Below are 16,253 nucleotides of genomic sequence, written 5' to 3' on the forward strand. Positions count from 1 at the left end.
AGTACAGATGATACCACTGATAACTATTACCTTCACAAAGATAGAGTAAAAAGCAGTCTAAAGCTTGCACCTGAAATCAAAACAGCATGTCGATTTTATGTTGAGATGAGCCGTTGCTCAGTTGGTCAAGCTGTCACCTATAATGTCAGAAGGCTGTGGGTTCCCAGTCCAAAACTTTGCAAACAAAACAGCAAAGCTGATATTCCAGTGAGGTACTGAAAGCGTGCTGCACTGTCAGAGGCCCGCCTTTCAGTTGGGACGTTAAACCGAGGCCCTACCTCCCCACTCTGGTGATGTAATAGATTCCATGTCAGTATCTTGAAGAAGAGCAGTGGAGTTATCCCAGGTGCTCTGGCCAATATTTATACCTCAATCAACACCACATAAAGTAGATTATCTGGTCATTATCACATTGCTGTTGGTGGGAGTTTGCTGTGAGCAAATTGGCTGCCATGTTTCTCACATTATAACAGTGACTACACTTCCATGGTATTTCATTGACCGTAAGGTACTTTGGGATATCCTATGGTTGAAAGGTGCTATATAATTGCAAATCATTCTTTTATTAACAGTATCAGGAATCGGTCCCATTTACAGATTACGGGCAGATTTTTTTCGCCCCATGGGCGACCTGACCTGAACGGCAGTAAAATAATGCATGATGACTTCGGGCGAGCATCCCGCCATCATTGTACACTCTCACAATATTTCCCTCAGCGGGCACGAGCGAGAGGTGGCAGCATGCTCACCAATGATTAAGTGGCCTATTAAGGCCTTTAATCAATTAATTAAATTGAATTTTTGCTGCCCATCCAACCGTTTGGTTGGCAGGCAGGCGAAAAGGCCAGGCAGCCTTTGGAATTTTGAGGAAACTTCATCCACAGGCAGGATGAGGTTTCCAATGTTAATTAAAAATAAAATAAAAATGTTTAAATCTCATTTTTAACATGTGCTTGCTCATGTGACAGTCACATGAAGGAACGCGTGTATCTTAATTTTAAAATCTTTATTTTTAATGTTCGAAATCTACAGCTCTCTGAGGCAACTCTGTGTCTTCAGGAAGCTTTCTGTGAGTGTACCCACACGCATGCGCTGACTTCCACGCTCCCCCACCTCCCCCCACACCAGGGCAGCGCTGAGCGTTACAGCATGAAATCGAGGTCAGGGCCCGATTGCGGGCGACAGACCACAGTGCGGCCGCTCCCGGGCCTGCCCGCTGCACCTGCCCAGCAAGGGGAAAATCCTCCCCTATGGCTCTGATACTCTGCCAACGTAGTCACTAGGTCACTCAATTATAATACTGCATTGAAAACGCAATCTGGAGAATGTCTTTCAATGGCTCAGAATAGAAGTACCCATTCTGGCATGCTATTGGGCTGTGCAGGAACGTCCCAGGATTAATTGTACAGAAAGGACTGAACTCAGCCAAGGCAGCAGTATGGGTGTCATCACTGACCTCCGTGCCTATGTACTGAAGAAAAGGATAACATTCAGAGTTCCTGCTTCTGATTGCATGTGGATATTGGTGAGATCAGGATTGGACGTGGCTGTGGTGTCCCTACATAGCTGAATAACCTAATAGCACTGACTGACCATCACACACACAGTGGATACTTAACACGAGGTACCGGAGGGCTGTCATAGTTGTCGAACCATACTCCACCCTGAGTTATAGCCTTCATCTGGCAAGGGAGAAACTGGCATAAACAAGGCTTATGCCCTGAATTTAACCATCTCCCAAAGCCTGATGTGAATGGAATGTGTGGGAGTTTATATTGTACCTGCTTCCTAACATTCCCATTAGAGGAGGCATGCAACACCCTTACTGCAGGCATGCAATGGCGTCATAAATTTGCAAACATTGGGGTCTGATGGCATCGCTAAAGATTGAAAATGGCATTTAAAAGCTTCCACATGTGTAAGCAGGAACCTTTGTTTTGCAACAGTGGCAGACACACAGCAGTCACAATAGAAATGAAGCAGTGCAAAACTATCTCCACCAGGTGATCTTACATGCCTCTTTGAACTCATTTCAGCCAACTTCATTACCAACCTGCAGCCCAGCTTCTGTGTCAATTCAAAGCCACAGCTACTTTACAACAATGTGGAATGGGTTATTTCAGATAACTGAGTATTTTTCTTGCAGCAATGACTTTTGAAATTGGGTAGGAAAAGAAAGTGATCTAAATTAGACTGCCAAAATAAATGGTGAATTGTTAAAGCGGGAATGAAAATCGGCAGTTTCTAGAATGGGCAGCTAACCCAGGCTGTATATCCAATTTGTACATCCAACCTCTTTTCAAACCTTTTATTGTGGAAACACCACCTTATTTAAATATATATTAAAATGGATTAAAGAACCCATGAATGAATAATAAAAAACAAATTACAGGCAGAGAGTCCTTAATGCTTACTGACTACATAAGAGACTCACTTGCAGACTATCTTGTCTTCAGCATTAAATGTTGCATCAACAATGACAAAATCAGCTCCTCCCATTAAGGTTCCTGACTGAGGAGATATCTGGAGACAGAATTCCCTATAATCCGGGCAACAGGTTTCCAATGATTTGCATGTCACATAACAGGAACAATTAGCCAGCTTTTGTCCACAATTGTTTTCACAAGAATTCTGAGCATCTGTAAGTGAAAAATAAAACATGTTCAAGATTTAATAATATACTTTCAAGTCAGCTGTGATCAAACTGAATGGTAGAATAGGATGAAAGGGCTGAAGGGCCTACTTCTGTTCCTATGGTTCCTATAAGCTATAAGCCCATTGACACTACAGCTGCTTTGGCTACATTTCCTCACACCCTGTTTCCTGTAAGGACTCAATACCATTCTCCCTGTTTCTCCGACTCCGTCACATCTGTTCAGACAATGCAAAATTCCAAACAATGCTCCCGATATGTCTTCCTCCCCAACAAGAGAATTTTTCCCCAGCATGGGTAATAGGCCTCAACCGTGTCCATTCTATTTCACAGGCTTCTGATCTCATCCCTTCCCATCCTTCCCAGAACAACAATAAAGCTCCCCTTGTCCTCACCTTCCACCCCAGCAGTCTCTGTATTCAGTGGATCATCCTCTGCCACTTCCGCCACCTCCAGCGTGATGCACCCAAACCTTGATGCAAGCACATCCTCCCCTTCCCTCCCCTTCCAGCATTCGAAAAGGACCATTCCCTCCAAGACACCCTGTTCCATTCCTCAGTCATCCCCAACACCCTCTCCCTTTCTTACGGCACTTTTCCATACAAGTGCAGTAGATGCATTACCTGCCCTTTTATCTCCTCCCCTCTCACCGCCCATGGCCCCAAATGCACGTGGTGATCCAGGAGAGCTCGAAACCCTGAAGGTGGACCCTTGTGGAAGGCATCAGAGAGAAAGTGTCGTTTGGGGGGAGGTTCCAAAGTGAGTTCTTTGAGAGTGGAGATTGGAAACCATCATGTGAAAGGCAGAGTTCAGGGAGACCGGTTGGCTCACAGTATAACTAGTGTGTGGGGGTGCGGCGGGGGGGGTGGGTGGGTGGGGGGGGTGGTGGTGGGGGTTGGGAGGGGGGGTGGTGGGGGGGCAGGTGGGTGGTGGTGCAGTTTGAGGAGAGATCCATAGGATCTGATTGGGGTGGCATCAGTCACTTGGTTTCAGAGTGCGGTGTGCCTGACCACAGGTCGCCTATTGGTTTACATGGACTGTGTACTTACTGTGATCATGCGAGTATAAGATAGTTTTTGTAACTTGTGTTATCCTTACAAATCTCTATATATCTGTAAAGGTATTGGTGTGGATGAAGGAATATTATAATATAGTTAATCTTTTCTTGTTTAATAAATGTTTTATTCTTTTGTTAAAAGTTCATCAGCTAACTCTTGTGACTCTGTTCAGTAGCCATTCTCCACGTTTCTAAACAAAAAATAAAAGGTATGATCCATCAAGACGGGATCGCCCTTGGGATTTGGCTTGTACAGTAATAACATCAGCTGGGATCATAACAGTATATATTCGTTCATGGGGCGTGAGCATCAATGGCAAGGCCAGCATTTATTTCCCATCCTTAATTGCCCTTGAGAAGGTAGTGGTGAGCCACCTTCTTGAACCGCTGCAGTCTGTGTGGTGTAAGTACACCCACAGTGCTGTTCAGAAGGGAGTTCCAGGATGTTGACCCAGCAATGGTAAAGGAATGGTGATTTTGTTGCAAGTCAGGATAGTGGGCGACTTGGAAGGGAACCTGTAGGTAGTGGTGTTCCCATGCATCTGCTGCCCTTATTCTTCTAGGTGGTAGAGGTTGCGGGTTTGGCAGGTGCTTTCAATGGAGGCTTGGTAAGTTGCTCCTGTGCATTTTGTAAATGGTACACATTGATACCACTGTGTGCCATTGATGGAGAGAATGAATGTTAAAGTTGGTAGATGAGTTGCTGATCAAGTGGGCTGTATTGCCCCGAATTGTGTTGAGCTTCTTGAGTGTTGGTAGAGCTGCACTCATCCAGGGAAGTGGAGAATATTCCATCACACTCCTGACTTGTGCCTGATGGACAATGGACAGGCTTTAGGGTGACATGAGATGAGTTACTCACCACAGAATTCCCAGCCTCTGTCCTGCTTTTATAGCCACAGTATTTATATGGCTGGTCCAGTTAAGTTTCTGGTCAATGGTAACCCTCAGGATGTTGATAGTGGGGGATTCAGCGATGGTAATGCCAGTGAACATCAATGGAAGATATTTAGACTGGTGTCACTCCCAATAACAAAAATCTATGCCAACAGATTACAATATTCACAAAAATAAGCCTATGTGAATAGGTGATGTTAGTCTCCAGTTTATTTTTGACTTCAAACTTTCTTTGTTTAGCACTGGGGCATTTAATAGGAAATTGTAAACAGCTTTTTAGGTTGCACCTTGTAAATATTAGCCAGTAGTAACACTTAGTCCCAGACTAACTGCAAATAAATTGCAATTTCACCCAAAATTCAATCCTCCATTGGATATGTATCTACCCAAATAAGGCCGCCAGTACATATCTGTGAACCTTGGAAACCTCTTTCTTGCCTGGTACTCAACATGTGAACCCCCTACTTGTAGCCAGTGACAAAACAGGCATCCATTAGCAGCTCACTTCCACTGAGCACAACTCCCCTCTAAGAAGGACAGACTGCCTTTAAAAGGAGCAGACTGACTGCTTCACATGACATCAGCACACACAGCTTGTTCCCTACTGAATGCTCAGACAGCCAACAGCACAGGCCTCACTCAGACCAATGCTACATTCAGGGAAACAAGGAAGCAGCACTAAATTTGTGTGCTGCCTTCCTCAACAGAAATGGTTGTGGGTAGATTGCAAATTGCAACTCCATGCCTGAAAATGTACCTTCATGAATTAGCTTTTTTCTTATTACCATTCCTACTTTCTTAGGGGAAGAAAAGAGAGTAAGCAAATGGCAAAATGAGCCAGACTAGAGCTGCTGACCATTCTGATTCAATATTAAGGAACCTAGTGTGGAGAAAAAGAAAATAGAGCAGAAATAGAAAGAACATAGAGAACTGAAGGTGCCTGAAGGGCTGAAGGAATGAGCTGAGCCAGCTATAAATTCAGCTGGGCATTGTGGGTTACAGCCTACCACCATAACACTTAATTTTTAACTAAATTGATAATCCCTGCACAATCTAGTTATTACATAGATTGGAAGATATGATATCCTGATTTAGTCAAGCATAAAATAACCCATTGCTAAGAACTAGAGGCAATAATGAGTATCAACAGCAGCTGGGTCCAATGAAATATCTGTATGGGGTATGTCTTCTTGAGTTCATTTGCCACAAATAAAAACATCAAGACATATATTTATACTGAGACTAGGCTTTGGAAGTTACCAGTTACATCAAGAATTGTCCTGGAAACACAATTGTTTTGAGAAAAAGATATAAACTGCTGTTTAAGAATTACAATACGTTAATCATAAGCTCCATTTACAGATGGTGCATGGTATCTTCCCTCTACACTCAAGCTGAGCACTTGAATAAAAGGAGCAGTATCTTTACTGCGCACGGGTGTAGCCAAGCCTTAATAACTACATTTTCATGGCACAGCAAATGGGTTAGGATTCCAGGCATTACATAGAATTACACAGAATGGACAGCACAGAAACAGGTCATTTGGTCCAATGGGTCATTGCCAGTGTCCTCTTCATCTCGTTCTATCAAGGACTAAGGGTGGCAGAAGAAGTAAGGGTGTCTGAGAGAGTCAAGTAGGGGGAGGGACTAAGCAGACAGGGATTATGTGGGGTTGGGAGGACTAAGGAGGGGGAAGGGGTTTGGGAGGGTGATGGGAGGTGGGGGAGACAGGGGGAGACGGTGGGGGTGGTTGGGGGCTAGCGGTTGGGGGTTTGGGAGTTGGGGGGCAGGGGACGGAGGGGTTCTAGGGGTGGGATTTCCAAGTGAACATGCAAGGGAGGGATCTAACAGGACCAAGACTGCCTGGTGGGGTGTGAACAGAGGTTGGGCATGGTATGAGGGAACGGTGAGAATGACCTAGGGCAGAGTGAGGCAGTAAGGTGGGAGGGTGAGGGTTTGTCATTAGGAGTGGAAGGGACGGCATTCGTGGGGACTCAGAGGCACACACAGACCCTGGGGGTGGGAAGGAAGAGGACGGGGAGGTGAATGTAGATGGGGGTGGGATTTTCAGGAAGGAAGGGAACGTATAAGTTCACCAGGACATCGCCGAAGTAAAAGGGTTGTGGCTGATAGATCACGGAGGTGAGGTGGAAGGTGATGCCAAGGAGTCAGCTGTGATGGGGGAAAGGAAATGGGTGGCTGGGGGAGGGGAAAAGATGGGGACCTTAGGAAAAAGCAAATCCAGACCATGCTGTCTAAATCAAAAGTGAAATGACAGTCGTGCTGGGTGAGATCAGGTGCTGCATGGGAGTGAGATCATTGGGTGGGGGGAGATGCAGCTCAGCTTAGATGGACAACTGAAAGTGAACCCCAGTAGGCAGCATTCAAAATGCTCAGGACATTGAGGTGGGTGTGATACAGGAAGGATCTGTGTGTGTGGGAGAGTGCTTGCACGAGGCTCTGAAAGGCCCTGCCATACATACACCTCTCTCTCCAGAATCACTCTTTGGCCAGCTGCTCCCTCTGCAGTGACAGAGGATGAGGTTGAGGGGCTCACAGGCAAAGGAGACTCAGAGAGAGAGGACAGCCTCTGAGATTCCTGAGTGGATGACCCAAAGGTGTCCAGCTGCCGTTCCTCCTTCCTTCGGGTGCCCCAGCCTGACTCCTTGAGAGGAAGGAGCACTTGGAGGGACATCGAGGTGTGCTGTTTCCGTCTCACGGTACCACTGCAGGAAATCACCATGGCTCCTGCGACAGAGTCATCTCCGCACCCTGCTGGACCAGGGTCTCCATGGCATCTGCCACCCTCCCCATGTATGTTAAGTTCAAATAGCTGTTTAGCAATAAAGACCGAGGCCAAGACTGGCTTCTTCGGAAGTTTACTTAGGTACCTAAAACTCTATAAGAGAGAATTTGCCTCACCTGTTTTCCCTTTTACTCTTTTGATTAAACCAATTCAACTAAATTAACATAACGAGGGACAAAGTAAGAAGCAGCCCCTTAAAGGGATATTGCAAAAGAAAAACAAATTACAAAGGAAACTTACAACATCAAAACAAAATGTGATTAGAGGGGTCAGTAAAGCACCCCAGACACCACGGTGCGTTGAAGTGTTCTCCCTATAATACATCTAAATGGGTACTAGGTTGTTAACTGATAATTAGCAATTGAACTCTTGGTAAGTTAACTGTTAGCTTCCCCAATAATGGAGACCTCCATAAATGCACATGTGGGCACCACTGCATCTGAGAGCAGGCAGGCGCACTCCTCTGACTCATGTGCCACTCTGTTAAGGGCTTCCAACAGCTCTGTGTGATGTTCCCCCACTTTCTGCTCACTCTCCACGATGAGTTGGAAGGCCAAATCCAGAGGCTCGTCACCTGACTCAGATGTCTCAGATGCCTCATCCCCAGCAGTCCTCTGAGTGCCGGGGAGCTTGCATGAACCTGCCTCCTGCTGCTATGGACATGTGTCCGTGCGGTGACCACCAGATTCTGAACCTGAGCCTGCTCTAGATCTAGGTCCCACTGAGGGATGTGTCTCTGTGCTGATGCAGGGTGTGGGTAAGTGCTGTGACAGGTCTTCCAGGCTGCTTATTTCCAGCTCTTCAATGGAGGAGGTGTCCTCTTGGCTGGAGATGAGGACCTGGATGGAGCTGAGGGACTGGCTGGCTGAGGGTGTTGGTCACTTGGCAGAGCTCCCTGTGAACCAAAGTAGAGGTAATTAGTGCATGGCAGCACTGTCAAAAGCAGGAGAGGGAGCATTCATATTTGCATTGAGAATGGGATGAATTTGTGTAGGATCAGGGGTGTTTGCCGCTGACCTCACCTTCATCGCAGGCATGGTCCATGTCCTCACCAGTCAGCGTGCACTCAAAGTCAGTGAGGGCCACTCCACTCCCAGTCTGGGACCTCTCCCTGCTGATGTGGGTAGGCTTCTCCTACATGAAAACAGATAGAGAGAATGTGAGCAGGACACATGGCACTGCGTGGAATGTTTGTGTGGTGGGCAGAGCCATGGACAGGATGAGGACGCAAGCTCGAGAGGGTATGAGCCTGATGCAGATGTGAGAATGTATGCGGAAGTTAGTGGTGTTGTCCCTTGAGGTGTGAGATCCCTGTGGATGTGTGATGAGTTTGTGAGTGTATGAGTTGAAAGTGATTAGAAGAGTGAGTTACCTTGGCAGAACAGATGAGACCATTCATCCTGTAGTGGCATTGGGTTGCTGTCCTTTTTTGCAGGGCACTGACACTGACCACTGCTGCCACTGCCTGCTATGCTGGATTGGTGATGCCGCTGCCCCTCCTGTGGCAGAGCGGGGTTAGAGGACATCACGGCAGGCCTCCATGGCGTCCAAGTGGCGCTTGAGGGACACGTCACTAAACCTGGGGGTGGCAGTCTTTTTGCCTTTCAGGGCAATCCTGTCTTCCATGCAGCGATCATGGGCTGGAAGCACTGAGAGTTGTGTGCACGGCTGGACTTTAAATATGACGCCCGACATGATGAAGAGGTGGGGTAATAGCGTAGCAGGCAAATAAGAGCCCGTCCGCCATGGAAACAGCGTCTTTCCCAAGAATGCACAATCAAAGCGGCGGGTTTGGGAAGATACGGCATGACAAGACGCCATTGCGGCCAATGGGAAAAACCTTGTTTAACTCTTCCGCTACCACACCTAGTGCAAATCTGGGACAATTCCGCCCTAAAGGTATTAAGGGATTTGAAAAGAGAGCAGGAAACTGGGATACCTTGGCCAACAAAATGATCGATCAGGCTCTTGGACTAAATGGTAGTCTCCTGTTCTCACGTTTTAAAATGTAGTTGTGTTAAATATATTATTGGGTGATTAATAGGACAGACTCATAGGCATTGATGTTCAAGCAGTACAGGCAACAAGTAATGAGGTGATAAGAAAATGATTAAAAACAAGACAAATAAAGGCATAGATTAAATTCAGCTTGGCATTGAGCCTTGCTACCCACCCTCATCAGCACATTTAATTTGTAACTACACTGTTGGTCACCCCATGTGGGAGAGGGACCAACCTTGATCAAGTTACCACATAGGTCTCAGATTTGCTATCACTGTGTAACCTATCATAAAATGGGCCATGGCCAAGGATTAGTGGTAATAATGATTTTGCAGCAGTTTGATCCAATGAAGAGCCAGTGTTGGTGTACCTTGTTGAGTTTAATTGCCATGAGTAAACATATTAAGATATATATTTATCTAACAACTCACCTTCTCAAGTTAACAGTTACCTGAAATTATTCTTGAGAGAAACAAAAATTACTGTTTAAATATTACACTTTGTTAATCATAAGCTCCATTTACACACACTCTAAAGCACTTCCTTGCTACACCAATCTGAGCACTCAGATCAGGGGAGCACTGTCTTTGTCAAAGATAGGTTCATCTGAGCCTTAATAATGGCATTTCCAGAGCACAACACAATATTTTTATTCTGTTACATTTTCTGCATTCTGAGAAACATATAATGAACATTCAGTTTATGGGGTGGTTTAATATAACCAATATAGCCTGTAAATGTCCTGAAAATGAGCTGTAAAGTTATACTGTATAAAGAATTATTATGTTCACCCTAGGCTGCTTTCTTTTAAAAAAAACAGTTGATTTTAATGCATTAAGTGTTTGGACACTTTAGTGCCACAGCATAATTTCAAGGTCAATCATTTTAAAGTTTACTTTGGTTGACTTTACGTCAAGTTAAACCATGGCAGCGGGTCAAAGAGTATCAAGTTCAAATTAGGCAAAGTCAAAGTTAGGACTGATGTCAACAAGTTCTTTTTCACGTAAAGCATGACAAACAGTTGGACTGGTCTTCAGGATAAGACAATGGAGGCAAAATGTTGGAATCAACATTGGAATGAAAATGTTGGAAGAGCAGATCAGAGGCTGGGAATTCTGCGGCAAGTAATGCACCCCCTGACTCCCCAAAGCCTGTTCACCATATACAAGTCAGCAGTGTGATTGATGAGTGCAGCTCCAACAACACTCAAGAGGCTCGACACCCCATCCACCACCTTAAACATTCACTACCTCCACCAACAATGCACAGTGGTAGTAGTGAGTGGAATCTACAAGAAGCACTGCTGCAATTCGCCAATGCTCCTTCGGCAGTGCCTTCCAGAACCCTGACCTCTATCACCTAGCAGGACAAGGGCAGCAGATACATGAGAACTCCACTACCTGCGGGTTCCCCTCCAAGTCACACAACATCCTGACTTGAAAATATATCGCCGTTCCTTCACTGTCACTGGGTCAAAACCCTAGAACTCCCTTCCTAACAGCACTGTGGGTGTACCTATACCACATGGACTGCAACGGTTCAAGAGGTGACTCATTACCACCTTCTCAAGGGCAATTAAGGATGGGCAACAAATGTTGGTCTAGCCAGTGATGCCCGCATCCCATGAAAGAATAAAAATAATCACTTAAGACACAGTTAAATTTCGAAATGGGGGGACTGCAGGTTTTTCTAGATGGATGAAATAAGGTAGCAAGAATTGTCTTCCTCATCCATTTTTATCCAATGTTTACATTGACTATGGCATGCTGAAAGAAAAAATAATGGCTTGCAGTTGTATCCTGCCTTTCGTGATCTCAGGACGCCACAAAGCACTTTACAGCGAATGAAGTGCTTTTGAAGTGTAGTCACTACTGTAATACAGACAGAACATTTCTCTCACCGTTCCTATTAGGACCATTTTGCATTCTCTTTGGGAATCCTCTGGATGGACAATGCCAAGCAATAATCCATCAGTTTACAGACAGATATTAATATTCATCTGCCCAAGTGAATTTCAAGTTAATATAATCTTGTCACTGTGAGTCACTCCCTGCCCCCATTTGTTAACTAAATCGACAGCCAGCCCATAATCAGGTTATCAGTTAGATCTGAAGATTTGGTATCAAGATTGAATTTTCTAAAAACTGATCTATGACTCTGAGGTTATAATGATACTTTATGCATTGAAATAAGGAGCATTTCCATTTCTGTTGCCTCAGTCTTATAATTGATTGCATCAGGAAAAGAAAAATAGCATTCGATACTCTTTAACCCCAGGGTTGTCAGATCTGAGATTAACAATTTGTTGCAGCATTCAGTTTTGTACAAAACTAGCTGGAGATTAGATTACAATTGTTTTTTGAAAAGTTCAGAACTAGCATTAAGCTGACCTTGGCCACAAATCCTTCAGTTAAAATTAAACTTAGATTTCCAGAAGGGAAGCATGATGTTGGAGGTAGACAGATTAATAAGACACTGTTGCCATTCTGTTTCCCACAGCAGTCATTATTCTGGCTTCTTGGTACACAATATGCTGAAGTTATGAAGGAAAGCAGGGTGGGGCGGTGGGATTCAGCAGGTAGTTGTTGCTGATGGGAGCAGAGTGCCCTTCTCTCACAATGCACCCCTACCCCAGCCTCAATCCTATCCCACAGCAATTGAGCACTGATAAGTGCTCTGGCCTATCTTGACCTCCATCAGAGTAATCATCAGTGCCTGACAGGAATAGAGTAGTGATTTCCGCACCCACCACCCCACCCCACTTTCCTTCATATAACGTCATGTTATGCTGAATTCTGATCACTGTGGGGTCTCAGCAACAGAACAGCTCCAGAAAATCAGAGTGATGTTAAAGGGAAAAAGCACAGGGTCGGATCCAAAGCAATGACGGTTAAGGTTCAGCAATGATGCTGGATGGGAAACATTCTTGGCTTGAATGGTAACATTCCTGCCTCTGCATTAGAAATCATAGAGTCATAGAGTCATACAGCACAGAAGCAGACCCTTCGGCCCATCGTGGGTTCAAGGACCACACCAGACAGCTCTGCTAAGCAGAGCTGAGAATTGCAGTGCCTGAATTCTGGGCTGACATTCAGCAGGTACTTGTCACTGATGGGAGCAAAGTGCCCTTCTCTCACAATGCACCCCTACCCCAGCCTCAATCATACCCCACAGCAATTGAGCACCGATAAGTGCTCTGGCCTATCTTGACCTCCATCAGAGTAATCATCAGTGCCTGACAGGAATAGAGTTGTGATTTCTGCACCCACCACCCCAACCCATTTTCCTTCATATGTAGCCTGAACCCACAGCCTAGGTCAGGTTAAGGACCTGCTCACCTGAAAGTCTTGGTTAGAGAAACAATGCACAGCAGATCTGCCGGATGTAAAAGCAGTAGAGGGAATGGATGGCTTTATATGCCACTAGGCATAGAAGAGAAAATAAATGCTGGACCCTCATCAGCAGTGACATGAGTAGGGCAGCAATAGGAGCAGCTAGATAGTAGTCATGCCAGCAGTTAATTCTCTGATAGTAATTAGTACTCTCCAGCACCTCTCTGGCCCTCACGCTGCAGTGTAATAAGCCATGCTTTATATTAAAATGACTTTATTTATTTATTGGGCTGAAACCACTGATTGAGTTTTAAAAGACTGAAGAGCTGCATTTCAGTGACTTAAAACAGCAGCTTCTAAGATGGCCGAACATTTGCAATATATCGCATGGCTCCCAGCTCGGTAACTCTCTTTACAGCGCTCATTCCTATAATACAATAGATGGAATCATCTGTGCCAGCTGGCGTCAGGCGTGTTCGGTGACGTGGGCAGACAATATGGCTAGAAGGCCAAAAATCAGTTTCACGACATCATGAAACCTATTTGTGACTGTCCGCTTCACCCGCTAATGGCGGGCCACATTTCCTGCCATCAGATGTCGGGAACCTCATTGTAATACATCTCCATATCATTATAAGCCCAGCCTGCCGGAATCATCCACCCCTGTTGGATCGTCTGCCCATGCCGACATCTTTCACAACTGCATATAAAAGATGTGCACTTGGTGAGCATGCACTTCTAGGGGAACTCAGAGGTGAGTACACAGTAACATTGTGGAGCGCTTACCCCAGTCATCTGTTGGACTTCAAAGTTGAGGTGCATTGGGGGCAGGGAGGCAAGGGCTGTCCTGTGATTGAGGTACATTGGGAGAGGGAGGGGGGCATGGGCTGCCCTGCAGTGGAAGGTAGCGCATGAATGCATGTGGGGTTGTGGGGTGTGGTGGGGGGGAGGGGGGTGGTGCTGGGCGAGGGTAGCAGCCACACATTAAGGAAACCCTGAACAAATTGACCATTCCTCTGCAGCTGAGACAGATCAGTCACAGCCACATTGATATGATTGGAGTCAGGCTTCTAGCTTCTCTGCCCACTCAAGCAACACAGAGGAATCAAAGTGCCATCAAGTGGTCTAGAACTTTTCACCCCTCGGGCACAGACTGCAAACTAATGAGTGTTTTAGTAGACTGCAGTACAGTTGGATGACTGGGCACATTGTACAATCTCCTTGCTAAAGCTGGCCATGGAGCAGTCACTGGTGGAGGTGCTCATAGTCTCTTGTGAAGTCATTATCCTGGTTTGGACCAGTCTCCCCCACGGTTTAAGCTAACAGTGCAGCCTTGCAGTGAGGTTTAGGAGAATGCCTGTGCCTGAGCTGAAAGGACAGCATGCAGTCCAATGGGCAAAGCTGCTGCCAATTAGTTGGGTGGAGTGGGGTGGAGGTGAGTGGGGTTTCGGGCAGCCATGCAGCACACTAATCTCTGGTGGCCAGCAGTCTTTCGAATGTGTTAAGGGGCCTTCAGACTCAACCAAGACAGGTTCTTAGTGCACCCAAGCTAACGCATGTGCCTCTCTCTTTCATCCTGCAGGTGGAGTACATCAGGATCATGGAGCCTGATGAGCTAGCTGTATGCCTTATGGAGTACAGAGAGCGAAAATGATGGAGGAGAGAGTGACTGAGGCCCCTGGCTGGGCAGAGGGAGGAGCAGCACCCTCAGGAAAAAGAGGCAGCTGGGGCTCCCGTGCATGCTGCTGAAGAGCCACAGCGAGCCAGCACTGGTTGGCGCCTAGCTAGACCGAGGGTCCATAAACGCTGCCTTTCATTCCTGCAGATGACCAAGAACTAGTGTTGCATGTCCCGGGGACTGGTTGCTCATATCTGTCAGCTACTGCAGGATTTAGCGCCACAGGGACATGGAGGGCATCCACTGCCAGTGGCTATGAAAGTTGCTGCGGCGCTCAATTTCTATGCCATTTGCTTCTTTCAGGGCTCCACAGGTGACCTCTGTTGGCCATCACAAGCCTCCACCCACAAATTAATCCATAAGGTCACGGATGCCATCTTTGCCAGGGCCAATTAATGGCCAGCCAGCATGAAACGTGTGCTGAAAAGCTGAGCTCTGCCAGGGTGGGGGTGGGAAGATGGAGAGCAATGATGTCACCACAGGCGCGGGCGAGCGCTGCAAGAGAGTTCCCTGAAGACAAACAGCTGCCTCAGGGAGCTGCAGACATTCAAATGATGAAATGAAGCTTTAGAAAGCTGCAAAAAAAAATCCATACATCACAATCAAGCATCTCATAAAAATGCTGTCCACAGATATTTATTTTTACTTTATTTCATAACGGAGATTTTATCCGGCCCTTGGATGAGATTTGATGAAAGACGTAAAGGCTGCATGGCCTATTTGCCCATCTACCATCCATTAGGTTGGATGGGCCATGAAAAAGCGGAGACAGTTGTGCCATTAATGGCTTAATTGCCTCTTCGTTGTTGGCGGGCTCGCCTCTGACTTTTGTGCTCGCTCGCCAAGTGAAATATCGCACGAATGTGTGATGACATTGGGGCACTCGCCCGACATCATCTCCTGCGATTTTACACCAATCGGATGGGGCGCGCGCCAGCCCGCAGGACATAAATTTCTGCCCAAAGTTTCTGAACCAAAAGACAGTGGTTACTGTTTTTACACAGAAATGGCAGAACTAACAGTCACAGCACAGCCTGACAAACACCTGCCATGACAAGCCTCCTGATCAAATAGACACTGGCACATACAAAGGGGCCTGTCAACTGTATTAAGCGAGATTGGCATCTCATCCTATCCTGGATACAAGTTCTAAACAGAATAAACCTAAATCCAGTTCAGGATGGAAATTGTGCAGGAAGTTTTAAATCATAGCTAGAAAGCAGAAGCCACCTTTAGTCATGTTATCCTGTCCAGAATATACAGAAAGACAGCCAAAGCATTTCAGAGCACATTGGTCTCCACAAAAAAAAATTATACTGTGCATCAAATTCACACTTAAACATCTGGGTCTGTTTGTTAATTGTGCTTTCACTAATTATACGCTTTTATATATTTCTTATTAACTCTTAAATTGTGCCAGATTATCCAAATGTCAAAAGGACCCAATCAAAACATACTTAAACATACGAAATAAAGCCTTGCAAGAAAGGGGAACAGAAACGATATTGCACTATTTCCAGTGATTTATTTCAATTACCTGCTTGAAGTGCAAAGTTGGAGATAAGTCCAATCACTAAAAGGCAAAAAAGTTGAATCTTCTGTTTTTTGCCTTTGACCATGGTGAGGTGTTGATTCACTAACCACTCACTGCACTGTGGTTTCACAACGGGACAGAGTCTGTTAATGTCTTCAGAAAACTTTGTGAAGCCCACAAGAGAAAAAAAAAATCACACTCTTATTTGCCTTGGATAGGAAATGGATCCATCCACTGCTTGGAATGCCTAGAGTTTAAAAATAAATGAGTAAGTGAACAATGAAACTGAAAGATC

At 45.7% G+C, this 16,253-nt stretch overlaps 1 protein-coding gene across 1 annotated transcript in view; it reads right to left on the bottom strand.

Moving 5' to 3' along the window:
• susd2 (sushi domain containing 2) overlaps positions 1-16,043 on the bottom strand; it is a 148,142-nt gene extending 132,099 nt beyond the window's left edge. Inside the window, exons 1-2 of the mRNA XM_041203058.1 lie at positions 15,962-16,043; positions 2,435-2,639 (exon numbers count right to left, since the gene is read on the bottom strand). Coding sequence (XP_041058992.1) covers positions 2,435-2,639; positions 15,962-16,043 — 287 coding nt within the window. The remainder of the gene's footprint in view (positions 1-2,434; positions 2,640-15,961) is intronic.
• Between the last annotated feature and the right edge of the window lie 210 nt (positions 16,044-16,253).

The sequence above is a fragment of the Carcharodon carcharias genome, chromosome 13 (assembly GCF_017639515.1).
Source record: "Carcharodon carcharias isolate sCarCar2 chromosome 13, sCarCar2.pri, whole genome shotgun sequence".
NCBI classification, from domain to species: domain Eukaryota; kingdom Metazoa; phylum Chordata; class Chondrichthyes; order Lamniformes; family Lamnidae; genus Carcharodon; species Carcharodon carcharias.